This window comes from Prunus persica, chromosome G2, assembly GCF_000346465.2.
Source record: "Prunus persica cultivar Lovell chromosome G2, Prunus_persica_NCBIv2, whole genome shotgun sequence".
NCBI lineage: Eukaryota > Viridiplantae > Streptophyta > Magnoliopsida > Rosales > Rosaceae > Prunus > Prunus persica.
In genome coordinates, this window is record NC_034010.1 from 27,874,399 (window position 1) to 27,892,624 (window position 18,226).

The 18,226-nt window shown below is 39.3% G+C and overlaps 4 protein-coding genes across 6 annotated transcripts; all 4 read right to left on the reverse strand.

Moving 5' to 3' along the window:
* On the reverse strand, positions 1,476 to 5,380 carry LOC18787092 (NAC domain-containing protein 7). 3 transcript variants are annotated; one of them, XM_020556459.1, is made up of 5 exons: positions 4,790 to 5,380; positions 4,557 to 4,666; positions 3,089 to 3,279; positions 2,733 to 3,004; positions 1,476 to 2,567 (listed from the first exon to the last, which is right to left on the reverse strand). In XM_020556459.1, the coding sequence occupies exons 3-5, from the start codon at positions 3,246 to 3,248 to the stop codon at positions 2,034 to 2,036; spliced, it is 966 nt and encodes a 321-aa protein (XP_020412048.1). In that variant the 5' UTR covers positions 3,249 to 3,279; positions 4,557 to 4,666; positions 4,790 to 5,380; the 3' UTR covers positions 1,476 to 2,033. The 3 variants fall into 3 exon arrangements, with proteins under 3 accessions (XP_020412048.1, XP_020412047.1, XP_007220132.1); XM_020556458.1 differs by having other exon boundaries at positions 4,557 to 5,380; XM_007220070.2 differs by having other exon boundaries at positions 1,476 to 2,564; positions 4,557 to 5,379.
* LOC18786681 (pectinesterase 2) lies at positions 8,507 to 10,859 on the reverse strand. Its single transcript, XM_007220047.2, has 2 exons — positions 9,643 to 10,859; positions 8,507 to 9,336 (listed from the first exon to the last, which is right to left on the reverse strand). Exons 1-2 carry the CDS (start codon positions 10,502 to 10,504, stop codon positions 8,645 to 8,647), a joined length of 1,554 nt encoding a protein of 517 aa, XP_007220109.2. The 5' UTR covers positions 10,505 to 10,859; the 3' UTR covers positions 8,507 to 8,644.
* On the reverse strand, positions 12,324 to 14,452 carry LOC18786658 (probable pectinesterase/pectinesterase inhibitor 60). The gene is made up of 2 exons (XM_007220654.2): positions 13,220 to 14,452; positions 12,324 to 13,101 (listed from the first exon to the last, which is right to left on the reverse strand). Exons 1-2 carry the CDS (start codon positions 14,106 to 14,108, stop codon positions 12,407 to 12,409), a joined length of 1,584 nt encoding a protein of 527 aa, XP_007220716.2. The 5' UTR covers positions 14,109 to 14,452; the 3' UTR covers positions 12,324 to 12,406.
* On the reverse strand, positions 15,287 to 18,120 carry LOC18787255 (F-box/kelch-repeat protein At3g23880). The gene is made up of 2 exons (XM_020558657.1): positions 16,761 to 18,120; positions 15,287 to 15,754 (listed from the first exon to the last, which is right to left on the reverse strand). Exons 1-2 carry the CDS (start codon positions 17,951 to 17,953, stop codon positions 15,721 to 15,723), a joined length of 1,227 nt encoding a protein of 408 aa, XP_020414246.1. The 5' UTR covers positions 17,954 to 18,120; the 3' UTR covers positions 15,287 to 15,720.

The window sequence follows — 18,226 nt, forward strand, 5'->3', positions numbered from 1 at the left end:
TAAGGCAAAACTAGTTTTTCTATTCTTCTTTTCCTTTTTTCTTTGCACATATTTTTTTTCCTTCCTCTTTGAAAGATACCAACACAAGGTTTTGCTTATCAGTGGAGGAAGAAGAAGTTAGCTAATCACTCTTTCTTCCCAAAAGGCGAAGGGAAAAAAATATGTGAACTGGAAGAAGAAAAAAAAAATCTAATTTTACTTGATTGGTTGGGAATTTAATTTTTTTTGCAAACATGGGAGTTTTTCCATTACATGACAAAGCAGTAACTCAACCCAGGTGAAGACGCTCAAGGCATGAAGGCAGAAAAAAAAATAAAAAAATTTAGAGCATTAATGTTAGTTCAACGTCAATTTAGAAAGAAAAAAGACTTAAAGCTTGATGATGTGGCATCTCTTAAGCATTTAGATTATTAAGATGATTTGGATGTAATGAAATGTGGGTAAATGCACAATAACTAAATGCAAAAGCGCTCGTCCTCTTAATTAACTTCTCCCTAGTTTGCTGCTCTCTTGGTCCATGAGCATGCCTAATGAATATGTCGCTGGCTCCATAACTTTAATTGATTGCTTAAAATTGAAAGGGACTTTGAATTAAGCTTGACTTGTCCACAAGCAAATCCAAATAGTCTATAATTTATATTTATCCCACTCATTATTATATATAGCAAGTCAATGTTCTCAATCGAATTTCACTTCCAACCTTTTATTGGTTTCTCTCCAAAATTCAAAGTTGGTGCTGATTGCCTTCACCATATCCCTCACTGCAACTTCAACTGCAACATCTCCATCTTGGAAACTCGGAGCACGTTCATGTGTTTGGTAGTTACCATACCTTATATATTCAGCTTCATCATGATTAAGTGCCGCCGCCATAGGTTAGTAATTATTCAAGTATTTTTCTTTTTATTTTTTTCAACAAATTCAGCATGACATTCTGCTACTATCAATCTGGAAATAGTAGCGTGTTTTTGGTTTTCAAGTTGGAAATAGATTTTTTTTTTTTTTTTGAACGCTTCATGGTGCCAATATATAACAGAAGGGGTATAAAATTGCTCAACTTTTCTTTGCTAATAGCTTTAGATTGAAACTTAACCTATTTAAATAGTTGATACAGTGAAATTTTCACTTGGTTTTTCCTCATCCTATATCTATATCATCAGGCCACGTCTTTACGTCGATTTGTCCTATTTTTTTTTTACTCTGAGTGAGAACCAATCTAAGCATAGTACTCTGCCAGCACATAAAACCTACTTTCAAGTTGGTGCCAAAAATATATGTATGGAACTCTTGCTGATTGAAGTATACCATATACTTGCCTTCCACGCTTTGAAAAGATTAATGATATGCATAACTGCATTTGCCAAGCTTTGCAGCAAAGCAATATTCATGTTGCTGATATAGGTCGGCTTAATCACATCATTCTCTCTTCTTTATTAGTTGGGAGATTAAAGAAGTAGAACCATTCTATATAGATAGGCAGAAACTGTGAAATATATTATTGAAAAGAATAAGATAAAACTATCGATCGTAATCTTCTATGTAATGTAATATTTCAATCAGCTGACAGCCTGACATATACAAACATTTCTACAAATCGATATCCACCACCTGGTCGAGTTCTTTAATTAGCAGCCTACATGGCATGCAATAATCAACGCTTCAACTTCATTTCTTGCAGCAAACTCAGCTCCACAGTCCACCTGTTAATCCATCTTAGAAGAAGCTGACTAGAGTGTTGGTGGACTTAACTTACTACATACTAGAACAGACAAGAAAGTTGAGGGCTTAATTAAGTTACAATCATGATGTCGTTTTATTATGTACAGGGAATTTTTGAGTTCAACAACCTCCTCCACCTTCCCTTTTATATATGGACTTAAAACCTATGATCAGTATATACTACTAAAATAATTAATTTCAAGGTGTCACTTCCATACTTCGATTCGATTAGACAACTACTGGTTGTCGTTTACTTGTATCTGAATGTCATTATATAAACATATAGACATTATCAATAGGGCATATATATAATCTCATGAGTAGCTATTTCCCTTATTAGAAGCATCATCCTGGCTGAGCTGTGAAGCTACAAACTTGTCAAGCATTCGCCAATCGGTCAGTTGATCTACGGCTTGCTGATGATCATCATTACTGTTATTACCATAGACTGCTCCATGAAAGTTTTGATCTTGATCCGACGGCTGAAAAGTGCAAGCGTGGTTTATGTCAATACTATATGCATGAGCTGCCATGGAGTTGGAGCTGCTTACACCTGTGGCTGAAGATTGGAGTAGTTTTGGGCTCCCCAGAAGGGGGAGCTGGAAGAAGTGCTCATGGGGAACCTGGAAAGCTGGCAAGTGATCCAGCTCTTTCTTGCAAGGGTAAGGAAGGTGGTGGTATGGTGCCATATTAATGTTGGAGTTTGAGTTTTGGTTTGGTGAGTCCAAGTCCGGCATGAAGGAGACTTGGTCATCATACCAACATGGTGACTCATGTTCACTCATTTTAATTCTCATGCTTGCAATTTTTTTCTTGAAAACCCTACACACAACCCAGCCTTCTTCCTGCTTCAATTGCAAAAGAAATCGAGTTTGAATGCAGTGTAATAAGAAGAATCAAACTATTTGTTCTATCTCAACCGACACGCTCTATGATCAGTTGAAATGGTACAAATAATAGCCTCTACATAATGCAAGAAAGTCGTACGTAATATCAGTGAATTAAGTTCTTACCTGTGGAGTTCCATTTTCATCGGTTTCAAGACGGTATTCGTGCATAATCCAATCTGACTTTTGTCCATTTGGGGCTCGCCCTTTATAGAATACTAAGGTCTTCCTCATGCCAATTAAGTCATGCTTTGAGTAAATGGCCTTGTCTCTACCTGTGGCTTTCCAGAAGCCTGCAGCGGTGGCTCTATTTGTTCGAGTTCCAGTGGGATACTTCTTGTCTTTGTGGCTAAAAAAGTACCATTCGTTTTGCTCTTCTGTCCCTATTCTGCATAATTCTGTATGTCCAAATTCATGTAAGTCATATTAGTATGCATTCTTGTGAACTGACTCCGATATACTGGTTGTGAGAGTATACATACCTTGAAGATCCCATGGCTCAATTTTATAGAGGTCTACATCTTTGATAACATCAAGGTCAATCCTTCTTGAACTAACCTTTTTCCTGAGGTAGTAATCAACAAGTTCTTCATCCGTTGGATGGAATCGGAAACCAGGAGGAACATGTGAAAAAGTATTCATATTATCCAGCTTAGCTTCTTGTTCTTCAGTCCTGATTATATATAGGAATGCGTGTAAGGGTTCAATCAAGTGGAATTGTCTAACACAACTCTTCATCAACATATATATATGTAATCACCTCCATTAATTTGATTTTAGTTAAGTTCAACTCTAACCAAATGTGAATGTCTGCATGTCAAACCTGTCTCTAGCTTCAAAGTTCAATGTCATACAAGGAAAGAACATATATACGTTCAGACTAATATGCACATTATATGATTGAACTTTTCTTATACACACCACAATTAAATCTTTGGCATTCGTAAAATTGGAAAAAGGTGAAGAAGAAAAACGTTTTGACATTATATACTAATCTGTACTTCATATTGCACTCAAAGGCCTTTATGTAATTGGAGAAGAAGCCTGTAATAAAGTTCAAAACTTTCATATTGCATGCACTACACAAATTTATTTTGCATGAGTAATTAATGAATGATGACTGATTCTTTTTGGTTATATAAACAAAATGAGCTCTGATGACTGAGATTGTTTCAAGTTCCTGAAACTTAATTAATTTTTTTAATTAATTAAAAAACTATTTGCCCTAATTAATGTGGGAAAATATCCATTGTGAAGGTGATAATGAAAAGTAGTATTTAATCATGAATATTCAATGAGTTGAACGAACTCGTGAAGAAAAGGGGATTCTTTTTGGGGAGTTCTATACCACAGAACAAATTTCACAATACATAACATGTGGGAGAAAACTTTTCCTGGATGATGATTAATATTATTATGCTTGTGATATGATCAATCTTTGTACGGTCTCACGATGATATCAAAACCAGCATATGCCATTCGATTACTACCATTAGTACATGAAAAATACAAATTAATGATCTCCAATTATGATCAGATGCCACTTGTATTCTTCTCATATGATTTTTAATCACTGGAATTATAGAACATCATTAAAAAGAAACCAAAAAGACAAGAGCTGATCTTTTCCCTTAAATTGTACGTTAGTGTTGGTATCTTTGATAGGTTTACAAGGTCAATGAGAAGTCCAGATTATGTATAAGGGAAAGTAAAATCTTTTGAGATGGTTGATGAAGAACAAGCTCCTACGCTTAGCTAACCCACCCCTTAACTTCAAGATCCATATAATATTGAAAATATATATATCCCACAACAAGTATTCAACCCATGAACACATCGAAGAGCAACGAAGCAGAATTTCATGAAGCGATGAATATTCAAAAAGAGAGAGAGAGAGAGAGAGAGAGAGAGAGAGAGAGAGAGAGAGAGAGAGAGAGAGAGAGAGCTTACAGATAAGCAACAAAATCTCGAGCTTTGCAATCCCACACAGATCTGATCGGTTATATTTCAGGCAAGCTAACTTCACTTGTTTGCTATATGATGTGCTTCTCAAACCCTCACTACGCCAAAGTATGAGACAAGGAAACAAATTCAAACAGCAAGACAGAACATGTAAACACAGTGACACATATATATATATATAAGAATATGAGCACTGCAACCCTAGGGAGTTGAACACCAACTTGTTCTCCAGTCAAAACTGCTGTGTCGAGTTGTCGGGACTGGATCCTAAGAAATGATGAAAGACAGGCCAAGACAGACGAAAAAGTTGAGGAATGGAAGAATAGAGGCCAAGTTGGTTTAAATAAGAAGCTGCAAAACCCTAGAAGTTATAAAAAAGGGGAAAAAATGACGAAGCAAAAGTTAAGTAGCGTCTTGAGAATGTCTTAAGCACTCGTTGTCTTGTCACTCATTGTCGACATAAGCTAGATTGCTGGGAAAGATTATAGGCGGGAAAAAAGGGTGGCGCAAAATTGGCTCAAGGAGAGGAAGCAAAGCTCTCTCTGTCTCTACTGCCACCTCTACCCGCAACTGATAGTGATAGAGACCCACCTATTCAAATATTCAATATTTCTCTTTCTGAGCTAGCCAGGTCTCTCTCTGCCACAGACAAAGAGAAATAGTCTAAGAGAGAGAGAGAGAGATGAGGGAGATGAAGAAGAAGAAGAATAAAAATATCTGAGCTTTATTGGTTGGGATATATTGGTGACGTAATGGAACAGCCAACAGCCAAAAAGTTTCTCAAATGTGGCATGGTGGCCCTAGCTTCAGCTTCAACTCTATTCCTAGTCCCTACCCCCATGGCCCCTTCCTTGTTCAACTCTCTTAACTGCAAGGGATATCATATATGATGATGTACTGTGTTCCATGTGAGTCTGTCCCATGGTTTTCATGGATGTTCTATCAAATTCTCCCGGGGCAAAGACACGTGTAATCCCGATGGATGATCAGACATTGTACTAGGGGATCATTGTGAATTTGTGATGGCAGTGTTTGTTTGCACACAACTTAAATTTATAATTAGGTAAATTTAATATGTGCAGTAAGTAACATAAACAGGTGGGTTCAGTTGTATTAATAATTAGTCCCCATAATTAAAGTAGAAATGAAATGGGTCTAAATTCAGTTTGCAACAATTATGCACGATTCAAGTGTTGTTGAAGAAAATACCTCTCACACAAACCCAATAACCATTATGTTTTTTGTGATTATTATCCAACATTAAGAACCCAACAAACATACATTTACATTATGCTTCTCTATTATTAACATGTACTTGTTGGCTGCTGCTGATCAACTTTGTTTAACCACAAGTTTAAGGAATTGGTGGTTAAATTAGCAAAAATTACAGCCCTAATCATCCTATAAGTATAAAATATTATTAATATTATATTTGAATGCGCTCAACTCAGCAGCTTGCTCGTGACAAATACGTTTCCATTGTCATCATGATACGCGGTTTTCAAATATATCTACCTTCTTCTTCATCAGCTGAGTCGACCGTTACGGAGCTCAAGCCCCCGTTCTAACGGCTAACGGGTTTCCACGCCCCATCGTTTGAAAGGCCGCCACACGTGGCATCGTCCTGGTGATTAACGTTGTATCTATAGTCTTTATTATCCTTCGCTGCGAGTTAGTTAGCTTTGCACGAGTGGTTCGCGCGAAAAGTGTGGGCCCACTAACCGACGTTTAACATCCCAAAAGTGACACTCCTCCAAATTGGCTTCATTGACCGAGAGGCTTGAGCCCAGCCGCGTCTCAGCCGATCAGGGAGTGTTGAGGAAGATTTGTTCGGATCACTAAAGCACCGCATGTATGGTGTGGTGGTGGAATGCGGGACCCACAAGAGAGGGAATGATGGCCCGGACGGCTTGCGATGGATCCGGCGTGGGCTAGCCACTATCATTGAGCTCGCAAGTTGAGGAAGGGAGGGAGGGAGAGAGGGGAGGTGTCTTTTGCTGGTTTGCGTCTGTGGGTCCCCCACCTGTGGTCCCTTGTTGGGCCCGCCAGAATGTCCCAAAACAGGGCCGACTAGGCCCTACAAGTAGGTTTTAGGAATGAGCCCACTTCTTCTCACTCGGACTCAGCAGTCAGTATCCGCTTCCATCGACAGGCAGCCCAAAAGCATGGGAAAATTAAGATCAACAACGTGCGTCCATTAGCTCTGGTCAGGTTAGCGTATGAGAAATTATCGTATGATACTTTAATATAGTCACGATATAATATGGATGGAGAGTAGGGTTGATAAATTCCCATTTTAAGAATATAACTTCAATAAATATTCACTTGAATTATAATACGTATGCCAATTATACCACATATACAAGTAATGCGTGGACCTTGCTCTGGTATCACATTATAATTACTCAGGTGTAGCGACCAAGAAATTAGTGTATGATTTTGGTCTTTACAAAAAAAAGAAAAGACAATGTGTAGGTGTTTAATTTTTGTATGTATATATGTATTGTAGGTCCCATAATTTTCATGATGACGGATATGAAACATCATTGTTCCCGTCCGAACGTTTTGGGTGGGTGGACGGTAGGACTCCGTTGTTACATTGACGTGTCGTCATTTGGGTGGATCGACTTCGCCGCAACCAATAAGGATGCGGCTTCCCTAATACTCATTGGGCCCCACCCAAATGTCACTGTTTTTAATCTAATCATGTATATGGTGTCCCTACTTCTACTCTCCTCTTCTAGGTCCACACCTCGTAATCGTATCATCTACAGATTTGGAGAATGATTTTTTTTTTCTTTTTCTTTATCGTTTCTCTTGGGTCCATGAGGTTGTTCTGTTTCCTAAACTAATTTGTAAAGATAATATTGCCAAAAGAACTCTTTTTTCTCTACAAAAAAAAAAAACAAAAAAAAGCCATTCCAATGTCAACTAAATTAACTTTTTCATTAAGTGTTTAATCCTATTTTGAAAAGGACCCGCTAGTATGGTGGTTTGGAACAATTGATCTTTCAGGAAAAGTCCTTGGTTCGAGTCTTAGCGTCTGTATAATGTGTGTGAATTTAATATATTACCGGCCATCTTAATAGAAAATATATGCAAAAAAATCCTATTTTATTTGACTTTTCAATGCAAGGAAATGCCATTTAATTGTTTAAGACAATATCACATCCAAATTTCATGTAATTGATGTGAGGTTACTTTCTCCGCAAAAATGCACATCATATTGGTATTTGGTTGCAACGTGCGGTCCATATATTTGGTCCGATATGCTGTGTCTCTGAAAGTTTACTAAAATATCTCTAATCAACCCTAATTAGAACGCATTTTCAGGCCCAAAAATCAGCAAGATGAGGGCAGAAAGTTGTCAAGGTGACGCATGGTTGACAATTTGTGCGCACGAAGACACAAAAGTACTTGACAATTAAGTGGTTTATGATTATAATAATTGTGTTTTTAGTGTTTAGTTGTCACTTCAAATATAAAAATGCAATGCAAAAGTCTTACCTAAACTTGGATAATTACAAAACAGGAGAATGATTGCATTGTTCGGTTTATATGTCACCTCGAAAATTGTGATAACTATTATTACCATGATCATGGTGAATAAGATATCAGAACAAATAAAGCTGGAAATAGTGAAACCCTAAATAATTAGGAGACGATAATCACTTCCAGTCCCTTTTACTAATATTCACAATGACTAATAACGACGTCACAAATTTAAAAGGGGGTTTTCATTTCGGGTGTCTTGATCAGATTTTAGGGGTGCACCGTGCACCATACAATCCCCTTTAAATACAACAGTGGTTTTCAATGAGTCGGGTGTGTTGATCAGATTTTATGGTGCATCAACAATCTTCCTTAAATCTTAAAAGGATTTTGGGCCCCTCGAAGCCCCGTTTTTGGGTACTGAAATTCTCTCAACTACACCGTAATTTTGCAAGAATAAAAAGTCTTTATTTCCAAGTTAAAGAATTTTCAATACAATAATGAAAGAACCAATTGAACAATTGTTTTCAAACAAGTTGATACATGATTGTACACCAATGGCAGAATGCAATATGTTAAAATGATCAGAGCCCAGCAGTAAATGGCACGTTTGTAGCAGGCAACCATGAGCTTCCAGCTATGAAATTACCCACAGTAAATTTCGATGCCTCTGACGAACTAGTTATCACATGGTAGCCACCCCAATTAACCCGGCCGCTCGTAGATGAACCCGGTCCAGTGTTCTTGTACTCTCCATAGTACAAAGTCTTGAGGGCAAAATTGCCATCCCACTCAAGCCACCCAGCTGGGTCAACCAAAGTGTCCAGGTAACTTTGCAAAAAAACCGTGCGTGAATACTCCTTCCACGGTCTACCCAAGTATGTCTTGACCGAACTGAGGACCGGTTTGAGGTCTGACCCCGCCATGACACGGGAGTCGTGGATTGAAATGCCCGTGTTTTGATTCGGGTCGGTCCTGCCTTGTGCCGTGATTGTGTTCTTTTGACCGTTCATGGGCCTTCTTGCGTAGATCATGCAGTTTTGGAGGACGACAGCGGCGTTGCCAAAAATGAAGTCAACGGTGCCGTACACGTAGCACTCTTTGTAGAATTGTCGTTGAGAGTGGACGTAGAGGGTGTCTTGGTAGCCTTCGAAGCCACAACGGTAGAAAACTGAGAGGTCAGCTCCTGATCGGAGGGCTACGGCTTGATGGTTCTCTGGACCAGCTGTATTGCGGAATGTGATGCCACGAGCAATGAAGCCATCTCCAGTTACCGCTGTAAATAATTAATTACACAATTAGAAACAAATTCATTAATTAAAATTATGAAATTTTAATAAAGGGAACTATTGTGTAGTAGTTAAACATTACGTTGATATGTCATCAACTCATGATTTATTATTTTCAAGTTAGGATTAATTTGTTGGAGACACATTTTTCATTTTCTTTGTTTTAGTTTTTCTCTTTTGAAAACCAACAATTCTCCCTCACTTTTTCTCTGTCGAGACATTTTCAATATATATGGCACACACATTTTGACATTTCATACAGTGGAAGTGACTTGTGTGAGAGAGAGACTTACCAACAGTTGCAGAGTTGAAAGTTGTAGAACCTCCGACAACACTACGGCTACCGGTGATGATAGTATACCTCAGACCATCACCAAGCAGCATAATGTTCTTCAATTTAATCTCAAGGTTCTCCTTATAAACCCCACGCTTCACATGTATCACAAACCTGTTGCTCCCACTCCTCTTCTCCGCCGCAGCCAACCCCTCTTTAATCGTCTTGTAGTTCCCTGACCCGTCTTGGGCAACAACTACGTCCGCGGCCGGCGACGACTGGAGCAGTTTCCTGTCTCCGGGAGAAACCCAAGTAGGGAAACCCTCCTTGTACCTATTTGTCACAGCCGGAACATTTGAGCCATTGCCAATGGACAAAGTGTTACTTATGAGCTTGGACACATTGTTGGACATAAGAGGCAGCACAAAGTCCGAGACCCCGAGCTCCACAAACCCCGCTCGGCACGTGTCGAGGTTGGTGAGAGCAGTGCTGAGCCAAGTCTGTGCGTCATAGTCGGTGCATTTGGTGGCAGGGTCTATGGTCTGGTTGAGGAGCATGATGGTGTCTTGGTAGAGGCTCAAGCAATCGGCCCATGCAGCCTTTTCAATCTTGTTTCTGCACTTGGGGCCTAGCCACTTGTTGTGGCTTTGGGCTTTGAGTGCCTGCTGCATTGTGACTTGCACTGCAAGTTTCTTGAAATCGGACATGCGTGTCGGGACAGAGTATTTTTGGGCGTGGGTCAAGGTGTATTTGCAGGTTTCAGGGTAGGGGGTTTTGCTGCACCAAGAGTTGATGCCAGTGTTGAGTATGTTAGATAGGGCTGGCGAGAATAGTAAGGCGAAGGAGAAGCATAGAAGGAATGAAATCATTTTTGTCGCCATGGATAGGCTTCTTTTTGATTGGCTTGTGGTTTTGGGACTGTGAGGGTTTTGTGTTAGTGATCAGAAGTTTGCTTATATAGGGAAAATTTTTGAGAGATGAGAAATGGGGTACGGTGGTGACAGCTGGTTTGGCTTATAGTTTGACCATGGATGGAGGGGTGATGGAGGCAGTAAGATAATTATAAAAAATGCAGAATAATTACAGAAATTCTCAATCGATCCTTGTCTTATCATTCATTAGAATATATATATATATTAGTCTTTACGTACGTAGCCAATGATGAAATGATGTAAAGCATGTACATCATATATTCCATGTTTATATATGTAAAAGGAGGTGGTGTACTGTCTTGATCACAGAAGAACATGTCGTATATATAATTAGAGAATTGCGGGCTGTGTGATATTCTCTTCAACCAAGCACACATATTATTATAGAGACTGAAAAGAAATTGGTATTGGCTAGCTCATGCCCTCTCTGTTCAAACTTGAAACAAATTGAGTCAAACATGAATTATGGAATAAACTTAAATGGCAAATACTAATTAAGCTCCTAATTATTGTTTTGCATGTCATTTCATAACACCTGGGCAAATTGGCAATAACAAGCTGGAAGTCTCTGACTATTTTTTTTAAAGCTGTTGACTTTGAACATTATTTTAAGCAGATAAGAGAGCCAATCCAGAACGCGTTACCCACACCTACCACTTTTCTTTAATTTTTATTTTTATTTTATTTTTTATACATTAGCTGGACAAAATAATTGTATAGTTGGGTACCCTCACCAAGACACGGTTTTCCTCTTCAACAAACAAATATGCTTTGCTTGCTACATTTTCTTAATCTGTATTTGAACAATATTATTTAAAGTCTGCACGACCTTGACCGTCACTTAATGCATATTATATAGTACGAAAATAGATAAGCCATACCAGAGGCAGAGACAGAGGCATGAAACCTACAAGAAAAAACTAAAATCAATACAATACAAGTAGTCTAAAATCCACCGGATAGACAGAGGCATGAAACCTTCCATAATCATTAGATTTATATGTATTGAATAACATCAGTTGACATATGCAAGTCTTTGTTTACGAATTTGGACAAAATGGACAATTCACCTTTTATTGGACCACCACAAAGACTACGAGGGTGTCTTATTTCGAAACACTTGGAAAACATATTCAATTAGTTGAAAATTTTATAATAAGTATTTTATGTTAGTGATTGGTTACATATTTTTAATTTCGACCGTTGAATGCAATTAAATACACATCTAATAATCTAACAACCGAAATTATAATGGGATATTCAGGCCACTTGATTCTACTTCTTCTTAGTGTTTACAAGTTTATGAATAATTATTGGGTGTAGTTAGTTGTTGACTATGTCTGCTAGCGGTTTGGGTGGAGAAAATTGCCCTTTGCTACAACCTCACCCTGCTTACAAATTAATTTAATCGGTATGATTATAAATCAAGCTATTTTTTCTTAATTAACTATCTTTTATAGTCTACAATTTCGGCATGTAAATAAACTATGAATGAATAAATATATTAAGGTTCACATGAATTCGGTGGCCAAACATTCTGGCTTAATTGTATGAGCCAATTATGAGGTTGGTCTAATACATAGTTATTAACATGTAATCCAAATTATATATGTAAAGTAAAGTGGAAAATTAAGTTCCCTTCTGCTCCTAAATTTTCCTTAACTACATTATTAAGAAATAATTAATCATATTCATTCCTTGTGAAAATGTACCATATATTGTCAGTATAATGTACACACACAAAAATCCAACCCCAACAACATCCACAAGACGTAATAAATATTTTTTTTCTTTCTCCCAAATAAACAAATAAAATACAATCAATTCACAATCATAACATACAGGTCCTGATCATAACCCGGCCGTGTATGGAACCCCGGTGGCTGGCAACCAGGACCGACCGGTGATAAGGCTGCTGACGGTGAACTTTGACGCCACATTTGCACTGGTGATGACATGAAAACCAGGCCACTTCACTCTGTACCTGGTAGACGAAGCAGGACCAAAATTCTTATACTCCGCATAATACAAAGTGCTAAGCGCAAAATTACTTCTTTGCCACTCCAACCAGCCCACTGGGTTGACCAAGCTGTCCAGATAACATTTCATGAAAACAACCCTAGAGTATTGCATCCAGGGACGGCCCAAGTAGGTTTTGAAAGCACTGACCACGGGCTTGAGATCTGCAGCGGCCCGAACTTGAGAATTATGGATTGAAATTGCAGTGTTTTGATATGGGTCGTTTCGGGCTTGGGCTGTGATAACATTGACTTGGCCCTTCAGGGGCCTTCTCACATAAATAATGCAACTTTGGAAAACCGCAGCTGCGTTGCCAAAGATGAAGTCTATGGTGCCATATATGTAACATTCTCTGTAGAATTGGCGCTGAGAGTGCACCATGAGGGTGTCTTGGTAGCCTTGGAAGGCACACCGGTAGAAGACCGAGAGGTCAGAGGCTGACCGGAGGGCCACGGCTTGGCCCTTTAGTGGGCCGGCCGTGTTGCTAAATGTGATGCCACGAGCAATGAAGCCTGGACCGTCTATGCCTATAATAATCACACATTTTGTAACCAGCCACAAAAGAAAACGTTAATTACTCAAGTTTTGGAAATTAAATCAAATTAGGGAGACAATTAGAGATGGAGAGAACTTATATATATGTACCAGCAGTTGCGGAATTATAGGTTGTGGAACCTCCATTGACACTTCGGCTAGCTGTGATTATGGTATATCTCATGCTAGCACCAATCAGCATGATGTTATTATTAGTGTTGCTAACTTCAATGTTCTCTCTATAAACACCTTTCTTCACATGGATAATAAACCTACTAGTTATTTTCCTCTTAGCCGCTGCATCTATGGCCGCTTGAACAGTCCGAAAATGCCCCGATCCATCTTTGGCAACCACAAGATTTGCCTTGATTTTTGAAGCTTGCAACAGCCTCCGCTCGTGCTTCGAAACCCAATTCGGATACTCTTCATCTGCGTAATTTTCTTCCGTGCCTAAAAGTTGTGAACCAATTGCCAAACCGTTGCTAATTAGCTCGGACACATTGTTGTTGGAGGTGTATATAGGGGCTATGAAATCCGAAACGTTCAGCTCCATAGACCCAACTTGGCACGTGTGAATGTTGGTGAGGGCAGCGCTAAGCCAAGTCTGTGCATCAAAGTTGGAGCAATTGCGTTTGGTGCCTAAGCCTTCAAGGGTAATGTTGAGCTGGTGGACGGTGTCCTCGAAAAGTTTTAAGCAATCGGCCCATGCGGCTTTTTGTTGATTGTTTTGACAGTTTTGGCCAAATTGGGAGGCGTATGATTTTGCATTGAGAGCCCTCTCCAAGGCCACTTGCACCATCATTTTTCGAAATTCGGAGGTGTGTTTCGGCACGAGACGGTGGCGGCTATGTGACATGCAGTAGTTGCATGGCTCGGGGTGGGGGGTTTTCTGGCACCACGTACGTATACGGCTAGAGTGGTGATGGCTTCTTGAGAGAGCTGTTTGGAAGATGAAAGAGAAAATGAGTATGGAGAGAAGTAGGCTTGGTTTCGTGGCCATGTTTGATGAGCTTTGAAATGAATGTGTTTTGGGTTTTGAGGGTCATATCTTGAGGCCAGGGATTATTTCTCTTTTATGTGGGTAGGAGAAGGAAGATGTGGGGGGGTAGATAGATAGGCTGGCTTGTTTGACATATAAAAGATGGCAGGCAAGATGTGTGTAAATGCATGATGAGTAAGATTGCAACACAAGATATACCATGTTGGCTTTACGTAGAATTGTGTGCAAATGATAATATTATAATTTCTTTTAAATACTTCACGGATGATGCAACATGCATGTTAACTACATATTTCGGATCTTAGTATTGAGAGCTAAGGACGATATTGAATTATTGAGCTGCGTAAGTCTTACTGTTATTTTCCTTATTGTTTTGTTATCATAGAATCCTCGTTTAATAGTATTTCGCTTTTCAATGTTGAAATGATTCTCAACACCCGACCCAAATGAATAGCCGAACAACATATATTATGTAGTGCGATACATTTGTGTGGACCAAAAACATACTCACTCTCTTTGTTGTGCTTGTGGTAATTAAAAAGAAATCGGCAGTCATGATTGCTTGAATTTCTCAACAACTTATTAACGGTTTCGGACCAAGAAAATCAAATGTAGGTATATATGATTGTGAGATGAGATATATGCATATGCCTCTCTGTCGACATGTAATTGGTCAATCCCTGTGACTTTATACAGGCGGCATTTAATTAAGGAAGTGCCTAATTGAAAAACATATAACATGCTCCGTACTGCATGTTACAATGCAGTACGAAAATTAATATAAGAATGGGAATTTGATCATGTACGTTGAAAGTAAGAGTTTCTTGAACGAAATGAGTGATGTCCTTATATTACTAGGCACTCAACGTCCAATATCCTGCCCTAAAGTTTAGGGTTACCCCATGTGCCACTTGATTAGTTTGTAAACTAAGCAAAACCATCTCCTCCTCATGCTTCAAATTCAACGATGAATTAAGTAGAAGGAGGCTTAGCCTTAAGACTAATTCAACTTGAGGAGATTGAACAGCTATATTCTATTGGATGAAATACACAAGATTGGCTTGGGTTGGTGCCAAACAAAACAAAAGAGGTGCGTGTTTCTAGGCCCAATTTCAACTAACTAATGGAAAAGTTGGCCCATGCTCATGAGGACAGAAAATAAATTGGGCAGCAGAACCCACACCAAACTCATGTCGCATGTTGATTTCGAACGGCACACAAATTTCAAGTTTTCAACTCCATCCATACCACAACAGATGAAAAGAGTCTACCTAAAACAATCACATTCTATTTTATCCTAATAGGTCCTCCTCCATCCACCAGCCTTTGCACAAGTCTGGTTTTTCCTACAAGTAGAACAACTTGAGCCTTATTCAAAGTTCCCACTCTCATATTTGCAAACACCAAGCCTTCAATTAAAAGTTAAAACAAAAGAAAGCTGGTATGATTGTAAATCAAAAGTGTCCAATTGAAACGGGGTTGGGGTTGGCATGTTCTCAAATTCAAATTCAAATCCATGAAGGAGAAACAAAACACAAGCCTACAAACAAACCACTCTTGACTGGGTAAGTAAAGCTAAGCCAAAGACAGCAGCTCAGCATCAGCAATTCAACTAAGAAACATCTGCTTCATTCATTTCATGCAACCTGCAAGAATAATATATAAGGAAGTTGGAACAACAACAATGCTTCATATTTGATAATTTGTCAAAACCAACACACACAACACAGAGAGACGAGACCGAAACAAAATACAATTAGTTTCTTCTCAATGAGCATTCTTCTTTGCCTTAAAATTCAAACCCACAAAACAAAAACCAGAATCAGCTTTTTTACTTCTTAATCAATATGATAAGAAGATGTATTCTACTCCAATAATAGTTGGGTTGGCAAGGTAAAAATCTTTGTTGTTTAAGCTGCCCCCTAATGTAGAAAAATATCATACGAAAACTACTAAGACGGAACAAAAATAAAGGATTTATACTAACTAGAGTACAAATGATACTGAAACAAGCAAACACACCATACTATATCAGATAACATTTGTTTTCATCAAGGCCATTTGTTCAGACTAAATTTTCATTGTTTATTTACACAATCCCCTTTTATTTCATCCTAATATGTCCTCCATCCACCACCCTTGCAGAACAAGGCAACTCTGTTTTTTCCTACAGGATGAAGAACTTGAGCCTTACTCAAAGTTCCCACTCTCTCTTATTTGCCACCTTCTTCTGTGCTCACATCACATAAATTGGGAATGTTTTCATCATCAATGGCCTTCAATTAAACGAAAAGAACGCTTGTATGATCGAAATTCAGAAGTCTACAATGGACAAGGGGTTTGTTGTCATGTTCTCAAATTCAAATACATGAAGGCACGGACATTTGAAACATCAGAAGAATATCACAATGTTTTTACCATCCATCAGCAATTCAACTTGCAAAAATATGCTTCATGCAAGATTGATGACAGGAACAACAACAATACTTCATATTTGATCCTTTTGGCATTTTAAGTCAATACAACAAACACAAAACATACACATGTGACAGAAACAAAACAAACAGAAGGACAGACAACAATATAACTGGTCCATCCCCATTACCAGAGTTTAGGCATCAAAATCCAAATTAAGCATCAAAATCAAATTACCCGAGTTTAGGTACCGAAAACAGAGTTTCATTGTATGGAATCACGTCGTACACTGGTCCATCCCCATCATTAACGTTAAATGGGGTACTGCAAACCGGCTCCGCTTCTCTGCGGCATTCAATCCTTACCAACCTGTCCCTAAACCTCAACCTGAATATAACTGTACCACCTTCGGTAACGAAAATGGCTTCATAACCGCACAAATTCCCACCCACCGATTCAAATACATGATCCGTGTTAAATTTGAAGAGCATAGACCAAGATTCACCCACCCCATATTCTCTCATAACCCAGAATTCCATGAAATTAACGCCACCACGTCTCCTAGCAATCGAAACACAGAGGCATTCTCCTCCTCCTCTTGAAACTACTTGAACCCCCATGTCATGAACATCAACGTCATCGGCATCACCATCAAAAGTGGGGAATGGAACTTCCCTGAACTCCTCCTTTGCCAGATCAAAAGCAAGGATCGTTGGCTCCACCTCACCGACTTTGCGGTAGAACCAATGCAGTGCTTCATTTGTAAGGGCCCCCAAGCCAGTGGTGGTGGGGCTTCTGAAAGAGCACGGTGGGTCGTGCTCACGGACGTGAATGGGTTTCCAAGAGTTCAATCTGGATGAGTAAATCTCCATAAACGTCTGGGAAGGTCTAGTATAAACATCAGCATCTATGAAGATTTTGTAGTCGTCAGTGGATGACACATAACCCAGGCCAGAACGGCCAATATCAGATTCAGCGAAACGAGACAGGTTTTTCACTGCACATACAAAATCTGAGTCGGGCAATTCGCGTTTGAATCCGGTTGATGGATTCCAGAGAGACAAGTCATGTTTTTCATAACCATCAACATCTACACATACCAAACCATTACAGCAGCCCAGTAGGTTGCTAAAGTGGGCGAAGGTGAGATTATTGAGCGAAGAATTGTTGTCTGCGAACGACGGCGTTTCCGGGTCCAAGGATCGGAGTTGATAGTCGGTGGAGATGAGGAGTCTCTGGGTGAGGGTTTTGCGATCGGAGGCTAGCTTGAAGTGGGATTGGGCAAACTGTGGGTCCTCAATTATGAGAGAATGCCACCGTTCCGAAACGGAACTGAATCGAATCAGAGGTTGTATCGGCAACCGGCACAGAATTTGGACTACAATTTCTTCAGGAAGGTGGCGGTTGTGGTGGAGCTTCTTCGTCGACATTGGAACCTTGGAAACGAATAGCCCACAGACACAGCCAGTGGAAGGGTTTTGGGAAGCTGCTTTTCCGTTTTCAGAGCATTTCTCGCAAGTTCACAACAAAGGCATGAGCTTGACCGCTTTTGACTTGAGATTTTCGTTCGTTTTCTTTTTCCAACTGCATAAAATGACGATGGTACATGTGGTCATGACCGTAGATGCAGTGGTGTTGAACCTGTACGGAGAATTGCTGAGGCCAACACGTGGAATTAGATTTGGCGGGTCTTCATTGCCGAT